This window comes from Cryptotermes secundus, unplaced genomic scaffold, assembly GCF_002891405.2.
Source record: "Cryptotermes secundus unplaced genomic scaffold, Csec_1.0 scaffold3240, whole genome shotgun sequence".
Classification (NCBI taxonomy): domain Eukaryota; kingdom Metazoa; phylum Arthropoda; class Insecta; order Blattodea; family Kalotermitidae; genus Cryptotermes; species Cryptotermes secundus.
The window spans coordinates 246,173-264,475 of record NW_019738910.1 but is presented as its reverse complement, the minus strand read 5'-3'; the positions used below and the strand labels follow the sequence as shown (position 1 = coordinate 264,475).

The following is an 18,303-nucleotide window of genomic DNA, read 5'->3' as shown; positions in this document are numbered from 1 at the left end:
ACTAATACGAACACAATAGAAGAACTGTTGGAAGCAGTGTTCTCTATGCAGTAAGGCTCAGCAGCATATTATTGCAGGGGAGTCAGGCAGTGAGTTGGACCCCTCATCTCCTCGAAGATGAGGCCCCATTTCATAAAAGGTAAATGGTTTTGGAACAAACAAAAATATGGTCATGAGTCCCATCAGGGCCCGAAACCAAGAATGGCTGTGTTGGTGAAGGCCAGCAGCAAATTACTCAGGAGTACAGTCAGTGGTTAGCAGTCAGCAACCAGCAAGGACAGGAGATGCAGGGCACAAAAGCAGCAAAAGGCATCTCCAGTTAGAAGCTGCTACCAAGCACAAAGTTCATGAAGACATAGCGTACTTGGAAGACTTGGAGCATGCTGTAATTATCTGTAGTGTGCAGAACAGTAAAAGTAGTGCAACTCTTTGTAGTTAAGAGTAATAAGCATTCAATATTCAACCCACGTTGTGTCTACTCATTAACATGCGACAATATGCTGAGTAATCATTCCATTGTTAGATATTAGGTTCTCATGGCAGTGACTATGAGGAGATGGGTCTTCTGGACTGTAACACCATGAATTTCAGAGGCAGCCTGTCATTTTGGAAAAATATATCACTTCCATCTTCACAGTGAAGCAATAAGCCAGGTAAAAAAGAAGCTACCTGTTTCAGTCTATCTTCAACCTTGAAGATGGGAGAAATACTTTCCTCTAAAATGTCAAATTTGAACTACATGGTCTTACAAAAGAGAAAATTTAACTAATAATCCTTCCCTTGTTTACTGCTATGAAGCTCCACACCGACTGCCTGATTACACATAGCTGTCAGTTCTCGGACAAAGAAGCAGGAATGAGGGAAATGGCAGTCATGTCCCTTGAATTTATTCCAGCACACCCACCCTTATATCTGAGGTTGGTCATCTGCTAGCACTGCGTCTAGACTACCATGTACAGCCAAGGCAGGCCAGTATTGAGCTGTGACAAGAAAAAATATTTTCTTCTGCATTCCAGCATGTATTTCTTCCCTGTATCACTAAACAGTGCACACAGCCACTTTCTGTAATTCCTTGAATGTGTGTAGATCATTTGCTGTTCATTTCTTTACAGTAAAAGTCTGGGTTGGGGCGTAAGCCAGCAGCAGAGTTGCTGGGAGTGAAACTGTTTTAATAGACTAAAATATCAAGGCAACATATAGTTTTACACTGTGAAATAGGAATACATATCACCAATATCACAGACAGGACAGAATCTGCTGAATTTATCAAGATAACTTTGCTTTTATTCACAAACATTCATTACATTGTAAAAACCAAATGAGTCTTGCATCTGCTCAGTATAAAGTCTCCCATAAGAGGGTAGTGTGTTCAAAACCTGCAAAATGTTCACAGTTACATTACAGGATATGGCAAAAGTCAACGAATACAAAACACAACAGTCACCCTCAATACTTCACAAAGGAATGTAGGAAAAACCTCTCTTGTTTAGGACCAGTTATAATCTTCAGTTCTTCAAAGCCTGCAGGAAACTTACAACATAAAGTTATCTGGCTTTTACCACACTCTGTAATTGTGTTTGCATGTGTGGAGGAGAGGAAATGGAATTAAAAAAGGACCAAAAAACAGGGCTTAAGCATCAAAACTGTTAATGGTAGGGCTCTCTCCTGAGCATATAAATAACACAGTTACATCCCTATGGTGTCATGTTTGCATTCTATATTACTGCAGTACCTCATCTAATACGACAGTAAATTAAATACACATCAACTATTGTTTTCAGAGACCTATAATTTGTGTAGTGGACTAAAAAAAAATTTGCAGCATTAAGGAAAAAGGATAGATCACTTACAAAGAGGTGTAATGAGATACTGAAAATGGCAAAATGTGGTAAATCAATCTTAAGAAAAACCTACCCTCACACTTATAAATTATAAAATGAAACCAAATTTGTAATTTCTTACACAAACTATATTCGTGTGTATGTGTGTTTGGGGTCACATTAGATTTCACCAGATCTTTTTGTATAAAATTTCAGTCTGCTTTGACATTTATAAAAATGATTATTTCGACTGCAAACCCCTTGTCCCCTACCAATCGTACAAATCTTAACAACAGCATGGAATTAGATCAGGGAGTATGGATTTTCTAGTAAAGCGAATCAGCGTTAGACGATCGTGGTTTCTTGATCTTCTCCAGGTTCTTAACCACAATATCATGAAGAGTGCAGTAGCGATTCCGTATCTCACACATGACAAGCCACAAGCTCACATACTCCTTCTCGTCAAGTTCTTGCACAGCTCTCCGATAATCTTCAATATGTGGGTACTTGGCCACCTAACAAAAACAAACATTAAATACCAAACAGATGACAAGAATCAAACTCACAGACTCACTATGGATTAATATGTATCACTTTGAAGAGTTATATCTTCTGGGATATGCCACTGCATAGGCCACTAAAAAACAACCGAAGTTTCAGATGAACATGTTGCCTCCATCTTCAGGGTCGATGATTAAATCAAGCACGAAACTAGAATGGAAGCACATGGCAAACAGATGCTTTCAAGCTGGTTTGCTAGGCTTATTTTTCGACCTTGAAGATGGAGGTGACACGTTCATCCAAAACATCGGCTGACTTTCAACTGTCTGCACAGCGTTATATCCAAGAACACACAACTCTCCATAACCGCTGCTGTGAGAACCTCAAATCCCATATCTTACTTCAATTTCTATGGTATTTTTTGTTACTGCTTACTTCATGATGGTGACAGTATCTCTCATACTGCAGCTAAAAAATCTCTGATGGTATGTCATACCCTAAGCAGTTCAACCTTATGGAAGAAGGGCCCTGTGTGTTCAACAATACCCCAAGTGTGGTGATTTTCATTCCCATGGTATGCAGAAAACTAGACTCTAGTAACTTTCTAATGGTGACAGAAGGATTTACATCACAATTTGACGACGATGTACCCTCATAGACGTTCTAAATTAGACAAAATATAGAGACTAAGAGTAGGAAGACTGGTGGCTAATGAATAGTAAAGGATGTGGAAGGAAACCATCACAATCTGATATACAGAGAGATTCTAAATTATTTTCAGTGTTTCTGTGCCCTATAATTTTCAAACCGAAAACAACAAAATGAAATTGCTTGTAGACTCTGAAAGTGTAACTCACTTGCTGCACTGATGTCTGCGGGAAAATATATCATACCTCAAAATGTGCGTACGTTGGTGTTTCAAAACAAAGTCCATTGTCAAAACACAATGTCGTTACAGAACTCATTATTGAAAAGATTCACCATCATATAATGCTACCCGACGCTGGTCAAAGTAATTCCAAGGGACTGGTAAGGTTCTGCACCAAAAAGGAGCAGGAAGACTGAGCACTTCACAGGAAGATCTTGACCGAATCCAGGAAGCTTGAACATCTTATGTGATATGAAAGGGGCACACACTGAAGTTGTTTAGCATTCTGCAGTATTGATTCTATAAGCATTAAAACTTTCTGAGTTACACTTGCATATTCTGTAAGCAGTCTTATTTGTTTCCGGTTTTAAAATTATAAGCCATGGAAACCCTGTAATAATTTAGAATTACCCTGTACTATTCTGCCATCTGTCTCGAGGGCATCAAATGGTAGGATAATCAGGGACTAATGAATTGGGATGGATCTGGAAAAGTTGTCATAGTCTGAGACACTGTATCAGCATTTGCCTTGATGGACTGAGGAAAACCACAAAAAGCCTCCAAGCTGAAACATAACCAAGGGCCTGCAAATACAAGACAGAAGTGACATCCACTCAACTGCAATGTTTGGTGCTGTGTCTACGGCACACACATAGCAAGCACTTGGGGCCCCCTCTCCTTTTCTTTCCTCATACACGCGCAGATAAACCGGCAGGCTTCCTGCCTATATTGCCGAGTCACACACGTCACGTGCTACATCCTGCAGGTAGAACTGACAGCTTTCCTACAGTCCAACAGCCCAAACGATTGGCCGGCCGGGCGCACCACACACATCAGTTTTGCCTTTCAGTCTTCAACTGTGCAGGCCGAACATGAGGCCAAACTGTGTGTGTATGGGGGCCCTTACACCCATACTGAGACTATTTTGTACTCTAGACCAGGTTTCACTACTGCATGGTTTGCAACCTGACACAAATACAATGATTACTTATGCCTGTCAACACTTTATGGAAATAAAAACACAATTTAACAAGCTGTACTGAGCAGAACTCTTTAAGCCAACTTTCCTATTACACACTCTTCTAATCTTCCATGTCTGTTAGTATTACTAGCTTAAGCACAGATCATATGTACTTTAAATTTGGAGTTGTCAAAGTATTACACCCTTGCTACATGTTTGCAATTACAGACTTACAAACAGCATTTCACACATTGTTTGTAGGTATGTCTAAGAACCATCTCCATACCGAAGTTCACATGCCTAGATCCATTGGTTCATTAATTATCACCATAAAACTAAAAAATGAAAATTTCTGCATGTCAATTTACATTTTTAAAAACACTTTTCCACTGGATCCAAGGTTCAAGGGTTTAAACCTGCCAAAGGTAGATGGATTTTCGTTGAGTGCCGGGGGGTCCCACACTGTATATTTATGGCATTTAAAAGAACCTTTTGCTCATGATAACAGAAGTGTGAAGACAAAATTAGATGCCATTTTGGGTTCCTGCTTCTGGATGCCACTGCAGTCATATGACTGTAGGGACCTCTCAGAGACAAGAGTGGGTGCAACTTGAAATCACTTAACCCAACTGAAGTAAGCGGGAAAACTGTCACAGTTACAAACACACAAACCAACCATATTACATGATGGTACTATCACTCCTACCTCACAAATTCTTATGCCCACTACATTCTTGTTATTGATGCAGGAAGTTGAAAGAGGGAAAAACAAAACGAGGAAGAGACACGTAAAAGTGAGTATGGAGAACAGAATATGAGAAAGGGAATAAGAGGAAAGAAGAAAGTTTTCAAATTTAGTCCTAATTTTGATCTGTAGATGGATGCAGTATGTTTGCCTAAAACCGTGTAAATATCTCCCTTAAAAGCAGGTGAAGTATCTACCTTATATCATGGGATACCCTATATAATCAAAAATAAATATCTTACAAGCATGCTACATTGTTTTATAGTGACAAAACCTGTTGGGGAAAAAAAACTGCATAATGTCCCCCCCCCCACAATTCTGAACAGTTAAAAAGGAGAACCTTACTTACTTACTTACTTACTTACTCATGCAGCTGAGCCCTTCTGGAGGAGCCGCCAATTCTTCAGCTACTGAAGAATTTTCTGGCATTTTTTGGAACCCGAAGGTTCATTACCGTGTTCACAAGAGCCCTCAACTGGTCCCTATCCTGAGCCAGATCTATCCAATCCATACCATCCCATCCTATCTCTCTAAGATCCATTCTAATATTGTCCACCCACCTACGCCTTGGTCTCTTTCCTTCTGGCTTTCCCACCAACATCCTATACGCATTCATCTCCCCCATTCGTGCTACATGACCTGCCCACCTCATCCTCCTTGACTTGATCATTCTAATTATACTTGGAGAAGAGTACAAGTTATGAAATTGATTATGACCGAAAGAAGGAAACAAGGGTGTTGACAGAATGGGTGGAGACAGGTGGCCAACGACAGCACAGAATTACAAACCTACAGCGCAAAGTGTACAGCAAAACAAAAGAAATGAAGATAAGAGGTACATTAGGCTGGTGAAGGAACTGATATGCCTATCTGTACAGTCAAGAAGACTGGAGGAGATAAAGAGGGGAAACGGTTTTTTCTTCTTTATAACATGATCTTCACATGCTCTACGAAATGCGTACCTTGGAAACTACCTTCCCCCTTGATACAAAGTACCGTGAAATCTGATCATAGAAGGTGGCAGCTTCCGTTTCAACAGACTGGATTTCCCCCAGGGTGTCCTCTTGAATTGACACCCCAAAGTTATTACCATCCTCAATTTTTGGAATCATGAAAGAAATCCACATTTTCAGCTGAAACAAAGAACAGAAGTATTGCTTAAAGCTGAAGTTCTTGTACATTTAGAAGCACAGTTCTTACCTAACAGAAAACACTACATCTACTTTATAAACATCATCTAGTTAATGTTATTTAGGGAAACAATAGCTATTATTCTGAGGGTCTTGTGAAATTTGTATGTGCATTATGTGGACAAAATGCAGAGCTTTTTAATGTTAAAGCACATGGTACATACATGACCCAATGGGCTTTGAAGGGTTAACAGAATGCAAAGCCTCAGAGTTAAAAATGATGTATTACACTATCATACTCGTTGATTTCCTTTTCCAAAGAGGACACCAAAATAACAATATGCTGCAAGATTTGAGGCTTTCATGGCGGTGACTATGAAGAAAGCAGTCTTCTGGGATTTGGCACCGTGTATATGTGGTGTTAACTGACATTTTGGAGGAACGTATCGCCTCCATTTTCAGGGTAGGAGGAAAAATATATAAGAAATCCGCAAGCGAAGAGACCGTGAGAACCAGTAAAAGCTTTCTTCATAACAATATGACGTACGTGCACTTCCATCCAATACAGTTTCTTCTCTGTGCACAAAATGCATGAAGCTTGAAGATGCTGACCACAGGAACTTGACACCACAGTCTGGTGGATCATTACCGATGTTTCTCATGAATTTGCTGTCTCCATCTTCAGGACAGATTCCTCTTCTAACCAGAAGATGGCAGCAGGAGGTTCCTCCAAAATACTGGTAAAATCTACCATACTATACAGCGTGATGTCCCAGAATACAGAAATAATCTTTACATGCAATGCCATGAGAACTTGAAATCTCAGTTAAATAGTTTGTTTAAAATGACAATGTATGAGAATCAATGGGGACATGCAGTAGTGTAGTAGGTTGAGGCACTATGCTACAGGCTGGAAGGTCATAGGTTGAAGTCCCGATGAGGTCATTGGATTTTTTCAATTGAAATAATTCTTCCAGCCGCACTATGGACCTGGGGTTGACTCAGCCTCTAACAGAAATGAATACCAGGAATATTCTTGGGGGTAAGGGGTGGCCGGCATGTAAGGCTCACAACCTTACCGCCATCTATGAGTCGACTGTCTAGAAAAACTATGAACATCTACCAGAGCATCACATCCCTGAAGATGGCACTGTTCTTAGTAACCTCTGTACACATCTGAAACCCAACAACAGTCATGTCATTTAAAAAGGTTCATAAGCACTGGGTTAAGTTACATATTTACCAGGTTTGCATCTTCAATTAATTGTCTGATGTGGGGCTTCACAACGGCAACCACATCGCATAAGTGTTTGTTACATGGCACTGCACCAGACAGGAGAGCCATCACCTTAGTACCGGACACCTCGCTGCCGCTGTCCACACAGTTATCATATTTCCACTTCTTGTTGGCCGGCTGTTCCACCACATGGCTTTCAACAAAAACTGGATTAAAACTAACACAACACAGCAAAGAGACATGCAACATTTAAATGAACTTTAAAGTTTGTTCACAATGGCAATACACATTGCTTAAAAATATTGTTGGGGTTCTTCAAAACCATTATGTTTCGGAATCTGGTTCTGCTTTTGTCTTTGGGTGAGAAAACCTACTCTGTCAAGCCCTTGGTAGAGCTATCTGCAGTATTAGTAACCTGTAGAGAATGGAAAAGCCGCTCACAGTGGCTGCGTGGTCTAAGGTATGAACCGTCTTTGCCCACTCGAATACTGGGATTGTGGGTTCGAATCCCACTGGAGGCATGGATGTCTGTGTGCGTTTATTCTGTCTCTCTGCTGATCTCTGTGCACATAGCGGCCTTGTGACAGGCTGATTCCCCATCCAAAGAATCCTACCACTTACATATATATTAACACTTTGCGGACTGGCAATTTAAATATTTAAATCGCCCTGGGGACCGGCATTTTTTTACCTACTACCGTAACTTGTGCACTGTTCACTTTAAAAATTAATTTAAAATTCCTAATTAATTTTATGAACGAAAATTTTTTTAGAACACTTACCACTGCTCCTAGAAGTGCTTGGGGGTGTGATATATTTCTTGAAATATTTCTCTGTGAAGTGGCATTACACAAAACTTGCAAATGTAGACAGTCTTACTCCTTTTCTTGTGAACTGCGCAAACACAGCACTGCCTAGAAGGATGCTTCCCCTTGAAATGTTCACTCGGGTATGTTTCCGCGTATCACCCAAAAGTTGCCCAGGGGGGTCAAAATGAGGCCTGCGTGGGGTGGGAGTAGACAGGCCCGGTCGCACTAAGACTGTGTCTGCCGCCGGGTAGTCTGTAGCTCAGGCTTTTGCCACATTCAGCAGAAATGCCTTGTATTTCAATTTTGAATGAGGGTTTAGATTTTTGAAAACCAAAAATGAATTGAAAATGGCACAATTTATAAGGCACAAGACAACTTTCTTTGTCCACTTTACTGTTTTCCGAGGAAGCGAATAATAGGCCAAGTACTGATCGGTTCTATCAACTCCCTTCATGAACATATTATACTTGGAAATACAAACAGGCTTCTTTCCTTGCCCATGTCTCCTTTGAACATCAACCATGCTCGAATTGTGAATTGTGGAAATCATATTCACAACACGAGTATCCCTCCAGGACTGAAGAGCAGGCAGCTACGTGCAAGATGGGAGGCGCCAGAGAGATGTATAGTGTGTTGCAACTTATCATATTCTAAAAACGTATTAATACGCAACCGGTCTGTCACGTTTAAAAGCGAAAAACGTATTAATGCATGCGCGGACCGCAAAGTGTTAAGAAACTGAAAAAGCAGCCAAGGTTTACAAGGGCTGTAGAGCCATAGAGAAATAGAAAAGTTGAAAACACTGGCGGCTTCCATACTCAAGGGATTCATGTTTGCTGGTAAAGGCTCCAATGGGATTTGCAACCAGTCCTCTGACTTCCATTACCATGCAGTAGGTCTTTTTGTACACTTATTTTCTAATTTATATCTAATGTTATCTATCAGGTGTACAGTTTTTGTTTCATGAAGGAACAGGCAATGTACACTATGATGAGCAATGACAGTAGCCACGGTTCTCATTAAACCCCAATTTTGTGCAAGACTTTAGTTTTGCCAAATGTGGTGTTTTCCCAGAAAATAACTCCATGTTTAATAAGCTGTTGCTGTCTCATACCTAACTGGTCAACTATGGACTTTGTAAAATAGAACTCTCCATCAATTCAGGTCCTTCTATACTTCTGAAATGTTACATAATTCAAAGCAATAACTACAGTGTAATTCTCCACACTTCTAAAACTTCAACCCTCCCACCCAAAAATGTTTATAGTGAAAGTCATAACAGCGAACTTTGGAGGAACTCGAAAATTAGGTTAAACACCCTTGATTATAAACAATTAGTGGATAAATTATGTTGCTTTTTCTTTGTGGATTATTTTACAGGACTGTCAGCAGCTAGACTATATGGCATCAAATGATAGGCCAGATGAATGAACTAGAAGTGATACATAAGGAAGCTGTGACAACCTGAGTTACTATCCTAACATTTTCTCAAGGGACACAGGAAAGCCACAAAACATCTCAAGGCAGTTTTTGTGTCCATACAAGGTTCAAGCGAGGACCTCCAAAATATGAGTCTTAGAATGTTACTGCTAGGACAACCGACTCAGCAAACCGTGCTGGGGAAAGATATTTCGTCTTCAGATTTCAGAAAGGGCAAAATCTTGTAGGTAAATATGTAACGTGTAATACGATTACAAGCAAAGTACCACCTTCAACCTTGCACGAACACAATCCCTGACCTGAAGAATGGATTAAAATTCTACTTTACACACTCATTAGCTCATTAAGCCCTGACAGCTGAAACTCCACACACAATCACACCTTTGGAACCGTAGTGAGATACGACAACATTTGCTCTTGAAGAGTTCTCTCTTCTGGGATATAATACCATGAAGTGCCCTGAGAGTCGACCAATGTTTTGGAGGAGCATGTTGCTTGATTATCAAAGGACTAGGTGATCTTACATAGTGCAGACAGAACTCTTCATAACCACTGCTGCGACAACTTCAAATCCTACATTTGCTTTTGTTTGCAGCCCCCATGTACTCACCTGTTAACAATGACCGGATCTGGCACAGGGATGTTCAGGGGCTGATGAATGTCTGTCAAATCTTGCCTCCCAAATTGTGCCGTATCAAGTAATTCATTTAATTCAACAATTTTCTTTGGGAAACCTTTGAGGATCAAGATTTCTGCCTGAAATATGCACAACTAGATGAACTAAATAATATTTAAAAATTCAGACCCTTATAAGAGAAAAACACATACTCTCAATCACAGATACCAATCAGTCAATGCTGTTTATTCTGTAAATCATACAAAACCTGTAAGTATGGTGTGCAGGCAAAAATGCAGTTCTTAAGGCAGGTGGTACATATATTAACCACTGTCTTTTAAAGGGTTAAAAGAGTGTAGTGCTTGTAGTGTTGACATAAAAAGAAATGTATTTGGAAATTCTTAAAACTTTTTGATTCTGCAGAGTGATATGTTCAATTTTGAAACAGAGAGATTCTAGGGAGTCTTTCTTGTGAGAGTAGTTTCATAGGCATGTGCAGTGTTTTCGAAAAACCTGACACAACAGGATCCTCCAAAACACTGGCACCCGTCTACTAACTACACAGTGTTACATCTTAAAAATCATCTTTGTTCATCTCTAAAGAAAAATACATTTTATTTTAAACATTTTATAATACAATGTGATGTCACCCACTCATGGAGCTGAGCCCTTCTTGAGAAGCTGCCAACTGTGCGGCTACTCAAGAACTGCTCAGCATTTTATGGAACCCGAAGGTTCATTACCGTGTTCAGAAGAGCCCTCCACTGGTCCCTATCCTGAGCCAGATCAATCCAATCCATTCCATCCAATCCTATCTCTCTTGAGATCCATTTTAATATTGTCCACTCCCCTACATCAAGGACAGTTGCTGTAGTTGTAAGAAATTTGGATTTTGTAAAGGGTGTTTCACTCAGGGCGGAACCTGGCATTTTGTTAATAACTCGGATACTAATAAAGATATTGCAACGAAATTTGAAGTGGACTTACCTCAGTTCATGTGAAGTCTGGTGATGTCATAACAAGTGCTGGAAATGGCAACAGTGTCGATGTGTTGCGCCTGTTAATCAGCTGCCCTTATCTGCATCCGGTGTGTCACACCAGTCTAGCCCCTGCGTACTCGCCCCTGCTGGTCTCATTTATTTTTGCACTTTTGGCTGAGGGTGTTTAGACAGTGCGGTTGTTCTTCTTGAGTGTTGTTCGCCAGTGTGAAGTGCGTACACAACGGAAAAATGGATCGGTACACCCTGGAGCAGCAAGTGTTTATTGTGCACGCATATTGGAAAACAGAATCCATCAAGGCATGTCAACAACAATTCCTGGTGAAGTTTAGAGGCAGAGTTCCGCCAAGTAAGTCCAGAATTTGGGTCTTGTCCAAAAAACTTGAAACCAAGGGGACACTTTTGGATCAGCACACAGGAGGTCGTCCAGCAATGTCAGCGGAAACGATCCAGGATGTGAAGGCCCGACTGCTGGCGTCTCCTAAGAAGTCATTGGGCTGAGTTTCACAGGAATCAGGTCTTTCGACAAGCACTTGCTATCGTGCTGTGAAGAAATCTAAGCTTCATGCATACCGAATCTCCATGGTGCGCGAGTTAAAAGAGCCAGATTACGTGAAGAGAGTGGCGTATTGTCAATGGTTACAGACACTTGTCCAGGATAATCTGGACATTCTGGACTACACTTGGTTTTCGGACGAGGTGTGGTTCCATCTTTCCGGATATGTTAATTCGCAAATGGTGGCCATTTCCAGCACTTGTTATGATGTCACCAGACTTCACATGAACTAAGGTAAGTCCACTCCAAATTTCGTTGCAATATCTTTATTAGTATCCGAGTTATTAACAAAATGCCGGGTTCTGCCCCGAAGTGTATATTACAAATATTGTATATTTGTGTATTTTAAAAATCAAAACACCCAATGTAATAGTAGTTTCTAAAAGTACTGATGTTCCCTCTGATGATGGTCTATGGGACCGAAACATGTTAGGGTGCTAAGAAGTGAAGTAGTAAAAGCTTCAACAGTCACAGTGGCCGGAATTGTTTATCATTTGTAATACAGGACATACTAGATAATAGAGGACATGACATTTCAGAAACTGGTTCTGTTTTCGTCTTCAGCTGAGAAAGGAAGACACCTACTCAGTTGGGCCCCTTAAAAAGAGCTATTCTCAATCACTGGACCTCTGAGTCTTTCTCATCTGGGAAACAGATCCAGTTTCTGAAACATCGTGTCCTCTATTACCTAGAATTCCAGATGAAGCAAAAGTCCAAAAATCCAATAATTCCACATAATTTCTGCTTTCCTTTCATTCTGTTATAATCCTTCCTTCTTTCTATTATTCTTCACTTCTTTCCCATGGACATATGCCCTCTTTCATTTTTCTACTGATCTTATTTACTTCATCCTATGAATTATTTTATTTCATTTCTGGGCATTCCTTTCATCATCCCTACCGACGTCCTCTCCTTCCCCTTACATTTCAACCCCTTCCCTATACCAGAGGGACATGGGGTAGTGTAGTTGCTTGAGGAACTATGCTACAAGCTGGATGATCACTGGATTTTTCAACTGAACTAATCCATCCAGCCACATTATGGCCCTGGGGTCGATTCAACTTCTAACAGAAATGAGCACCAGGAATCTTCCTTGGGGGTAAAGGGCATCCTGTAGGTAAAACTGGCAACCTCACCGCCATCTGTGAGCTGAATGTCTAGAAAATGTGGGAGCCTTGCTATCTCACAACCTATGGGCCTCCACAGTCTGTTACCTTTATCACCCTATAGCAGAACCACTGTTTTCCATACTAAGCTTCTCTACTACCCTATGCACTTCTTCAAAACATGGCACGCATCCGACAAACAACACAATATCTCAGAAGGCAGTAATGTTCATAATTTACAGTGCCTGATTACAGCTGGTCTGGTTCAGATCTCGTCTTCTTCGTACGTGTCAAATGACTGTCATGCCTCCACTGTTCTCCTTAATAAGAATCCCTTTAGTGTACCACTGACTGAGTGTTTATGTGATGCAACAACACTCTCAGGTCAGGTATTTTCACAATATTGCGAAACATCCATGGTATGTGATGGTACACCGTCAAGAGTAATTCTAAGAGAGATCCAAGACAATAGTATTAGCTATTTGTTTTTTTAACAATGCCTAGGTGATGAGTGGTAAATTTATAACACTGCAAAACAAATAATTGTGATCTGACTTGTCAGAAGCACCTAAGAAAGGTTTAAATATATGTGTCACGGCCCTGAAAGGGTTACGATACAAAATGACACAACTTGTCTGACATACTTTGTAAGTGAGTAAGAACAGCAAATTTCCCAAAACACCTGCTTTAAGCCGGGAGATGAGGATTAGTATGACTCACACAACACGCCGATCATTCACTCACCTTCGATTTCAGCGAGTCCTTGTACTCTTGCACCTGTAACATACAACACTGCATTACAAAAACAAACTCCCTGATTTTAGTCTGCAAGTGATCTATACCAACCAAGCAAAAGCCACTTGTCGGCGAAGTTAGTCCCAACTTTTGCGGGTAGTGGGTATCGTGTGGTCAGTGCAACGAGTCACCACGGTTGTTAATTTCGGGTTTCTAGACCGGAGCCGCTATTTCCTTGAAATAGCTCCTCAGTTATCCTCACGAGGCTGACTGGACCCTGTTCCAGACCCACTACTTCTCAGAAAAAATCTGGCAGCGCTGCAAATCAAACCCAGATCTCTGGATCTGACCACTAGACCACACAGGCGGTCACTAACACTGCATTAAGATCTTGCAAATTGTTTTCATGTATAATTTTAAAGATAAAAAAATAATGGTTGATGCACAGAAGTGTAAAGATTTTGCAAGACAAAATATGCCTACAGATATTACTACATTATAAATCACTTTAAACAGTTAACAGTCTAAAAGGAACTTGTATTTTATATTCTTAATACATGGCAGAAAAATGTTAATAGAACTAGTTTACATTAGATTAGTTCTGTTCAATCATCTATTAATAATTATGGACGTATGTTGCATAATGTAATCAACATTCTAATGAGATTTGAGGTTCTGAATGCAGTGAATATTACAATTATATATGTTGTACTGAAGCATCCTGTTGCGCCATGCAATCCAATCTTAGGATTCTCGCTTCACCATCTCTGTGCAACCCCATCCATATACTGAATTCACACTTTGAGGCACTTAGTCTCTTCTTATTACTTAATTTATTTTACACTCTAGGCTTCAGCCTAAATGGCCAATAATATATTTCATAAGCACCTCACATTACTCGTAAAATGTGAAATACACCAGCGTAACAACAGAGCAGCTGTTTCCATCAACACACCTGATGATGTCAATTTAGGCCAAAACACGTAGCGTAAAATAAAGTAAATAACAAAAACAGACAAAGAGACTTGATGTGTGAATCCTAAAACTGATTTTATATTGTCTGCACAACAGGTACAACTGTATTATAGAAAACTGATGGCTCCATCTTCAGGGCACAAGAAAGCACATTCTGTAATGAAGGGGTTAGAATTTTTCTGCAATGTACTGAAACTCCTCTTTTGGTCTTGTGCATCTTTCATTGTTATGTACCCTATTACTTACTCATGGAGCTGAGCCCTACTTGAGGAGCCGCCAATTCTGCAGCTACTCAAGAATTTCCCAGCATTTTATGGAACCCAAAGGTTCATCACCGTGTTCACAAGAGCCCTCCACTGGTCCATGTCCTGCGCCAGATTTATCCAATCCATACCATCCCATCCTATCTCTGTAAAATCCATTCTAATATTGTCCACCCACCTACACCTTGGTCTTCCCTGTGGTCTCTTTCCTTCTGGCTTTCCCACCAATATCCTAGACGCATTCATCTCCCCCATTTGTGCTACATGACCTGCCCACCTCATCCTCCTTGACTTGATCATTCTAATTATACTTGGAGAGAGTACAAGTTATGAAGCTCCTCATTACGCAGTTTTCTCCAACCTCCTGTGATTTCATCTCTCTTTGGTCCAAATATTCTCCTCAACACCCTGTTCTCAAACACCCTCAGTCTATGTTCCTCCATAGGGTTATGTACCCTATAACGGTTGTTATATTATCGTGATAGATCACTGCGTAATTTTTATGTGACTTTGACATGTGATGTATTCACCATTATTTTTTGACATGTCCAATTGTATTCACTTCAGATAAGGATGAAAATAAATTTGAAAGTTGTACAATATTTTTTTTAGTTTGATACTTATATTTTTTTCTAATTTACTTGTTTAATGATGCTGTATCATTAGAACTGGTACAGCCACTTTAATAATGGAAGTGCATTGAAATCATTTTTTCAGAATGAAATAGTATCATCAATGCTTTACACAAAACATCTCTCTCTCTCTGTTTCACTTTCAGTTGTGGTTTGTGGCTTATTTTATGACACTGTCAGTACCTAGGTTATACAGCATTTAGTGATAGAATGACTAATGAATGCAAAAGGATTTCGAAGGATGCAACTATGGACAAATGAAGGTAATATCAAAGTACTTGCTTAAAGCGACTAATGAAAACAACAAAGACCCTGTGAGGATAGACAGTGTCTTAGCTCAGATTTGAAATGAGTACTTTCTGAATGAGCCCAGAATGTTATCGCCATACCAACCTGCTCAGTTGTCATATGGTATCACTATACACATACTTCACACAGCCACTGGGTAACTAAACAGTATGCAGGTGGGAGCTACATAGTGGCCTACTCCAGGAACAATACTGTATTCATATGCCATCTACCAAACACTGTTAAATCAGGAAGAATTGCATTTCATGTTACAGTCCTGTTCTTTCCTTCTCTTTGTAAGTAGACATGCTGAACAACAGGTTTCAGAGAGGCAGTCATCTGTTCTATCACATTATTACTAACACACCTGGTGTACTAGCGGCTAACTTCGCAGATCTCCTGATGTAGATTACAGATCAAATAAGAGACAGCAACACTGTGAGTGGAAATCATAAGCATAACAAAGAATTTATACTTATTCAAGACTTTAACAATGTTTATGCATGTCACATTAGCAGTATGATTAAATAATGTATTAGTAATCACTCTTATAAGTTTACCAATTATCTTATTTCCAATATTCATCTTCGACATGGTGCCTCTTGTACAACACACATGAATTCATATGTAATATTCAGCATGCTAAGCGAGTGACACTGAAACACTTGAGCCATTCAATTACAGAAGCAAAAATCATAAACTAAGGACATAATCAATATTTAGTTCTGTTAACATCCTAGAAAATTACTAATTTTGTATCTGGGTCAAGATTAACAAATCACGAATTATTTCATTTATGCCCTTGCATGTTACAAGGTCATTCTTGGACAGAGGAAAGTTATTTGGCTGATCAAACAATTCCAACATTTTGTACTTAAATATCCATCACCATCATATGAGAACTCTTCACTGGATTTTATTCTTAGCTAGTTCTGTTCTATAAATAGACGCGTCATGAAATATGTTATGAAAAAAGTTTTGAATTTTATTATCCGGCCAATTAATTACCTTGACCATAAAATGCTGCACACAGAAATGCTTGATGCGCAAAACACAGTCGATAATAATTCATATGATCCTAGCACTTATAGCTTCCCTGCAGAGACGAAGTTTAATTTAATTTAACGTGAACAAATTGTTACAATATGTGAGGGCGCAAACCGAAATTCAATTGTAACGCTTTCAATTCATACACCATATACGAAAAACACAAAGGACGATTCCACATACCAGGGCAATGACGATGGAAATTCTATGAAAACATTGCTGCCCTGGTATCATCCTTTTCTAAGTATCACCAGATGAAATCTAATTACTGCTTAAAGAAAATCTTCCAAGTATTCGCGTATGGGGTTATGTCGTACGAAACAAACACGGATTTCTGAACGAAAAAGAAATTAATTATTTCATTTTATACATATTTATTCGGTGCACAGGTTTTAACTGTATAAAGGCAGTGAATATATATACAGTACCACAAACTAGAAACAGAAAATGCTATTTTCCTCCTCTGTCAACGGTTTATGTTTAGAATTATAAAACTACGATGAAAAGTGAAAAGCATATGTTTTGCAAATACTTACTTTCTGTGTTGGTCCATCTGCCATATTACTACTTGCAAATTGATACAATAACCAATGTGGCACCAGCAAGCGATCTGGAGACAACGGTTTTCACAATTTACCTAAGCTTATGCTCTTGTGTAACGTGCGATTTGAAACAGGAAATCGCTTTTTTGTAGGCGGAAGGAACTATTCAGTCATGTTACTTAGGAGAACTTACGATTTATACGAACGTAACTATAGAAAGAAATTCCATTAAATCCCGCTGTTGTAAATTAATTTTAAGATATAAATTTAATGAGATTTTATCATGGTAATGTTGCAGAACTTAATAAACATTGTGTAGACTTTTGATATTGCGCGGCAAATTCAACTTCATATCTTTTTTAAGCCTCGAATGACTACGCATTTAAGCGGCTATTTTCAGTTTTCACAAGGACTGCCAAGTTTCCAAAACAACATTTAGGGGCAGATATGTGCAATTTCTACTTCAAGGCTAAGGACCTCTATGACACATAGACAGGCCACCTGAGTGCCAACTTGCGAATACCGAAATCCATCCAACAGTTGTGAAAGAATACCAGTGATGTAGTGCAGATAACATGACAATTTGTTCTCGTATATAAACGTTTTGGACAGCTCCTATGTCGTGTACACGTATAGAGTTGCCATCCTCAAACGCTTTTTCTTATTTACTTATTATTTAACGACGCTCTAAGAAGCTCACATTATAGTATGGCTTCGGAGGGTAGGATAATTAATGAACTACTAATTGAACATACATGTGGAACAAAATGGTCCTGGACTCCTTAAAAGTATTATCCTGGTATTATCCTGTAGGCACTGAGGAAAACCACGAAAACCCTCAGCCAGAATAGCCAAAGTTCGAACCGGCCACCTCACGAGTACAAGCCAGAATTGTTTCCGCTCGGGATTTTCAAGCCTGGAGATGTTTTCCTGTGATACTTATGCAACTGGAAAAAAATTACACTCACGCATAAAAAATTTCTTGAAAACGATTTAGTACGAGTATTAAAAGAGAAAAATTTAGACCGTAATTT

General features: G+C 39.5%; 1 protein-coding gene across 1 annotated transcript; it reads right to left on the bottom strand.

The window, feature by feature from the left end:
* Positions 1-1,258: 1,258 nt before the first annotated feature.
* Positions 1,259-17,424, bottom strand: LOC111871343 (proteasome activator complex subunit 3). The gene is made up of 6 exons (XM_023864374.2): positions 17,264-17,424; positions 13,532-13,564; positions 10,122-10,267; positions 7,269-7,455; positions 5,858-6,028; positions 1,259-2,335 (listed from the first exon to the last, which is right to left on the bottom strand). The coding sequence occupies exons 1-6, from the start codon at positions 17,285-17,287 to the stop codon at positions 2,147-2,149; spliced, it is 750 nt and encodes a 249-aa protein (XP_023720142.1). The 5' UTR covers positions 17,288-17,424; the 3' UTR covers positions 1,259-2,146.
* Between the last annotated feature and the right edge of the window lie 879 nt (positions 17,425-18,303).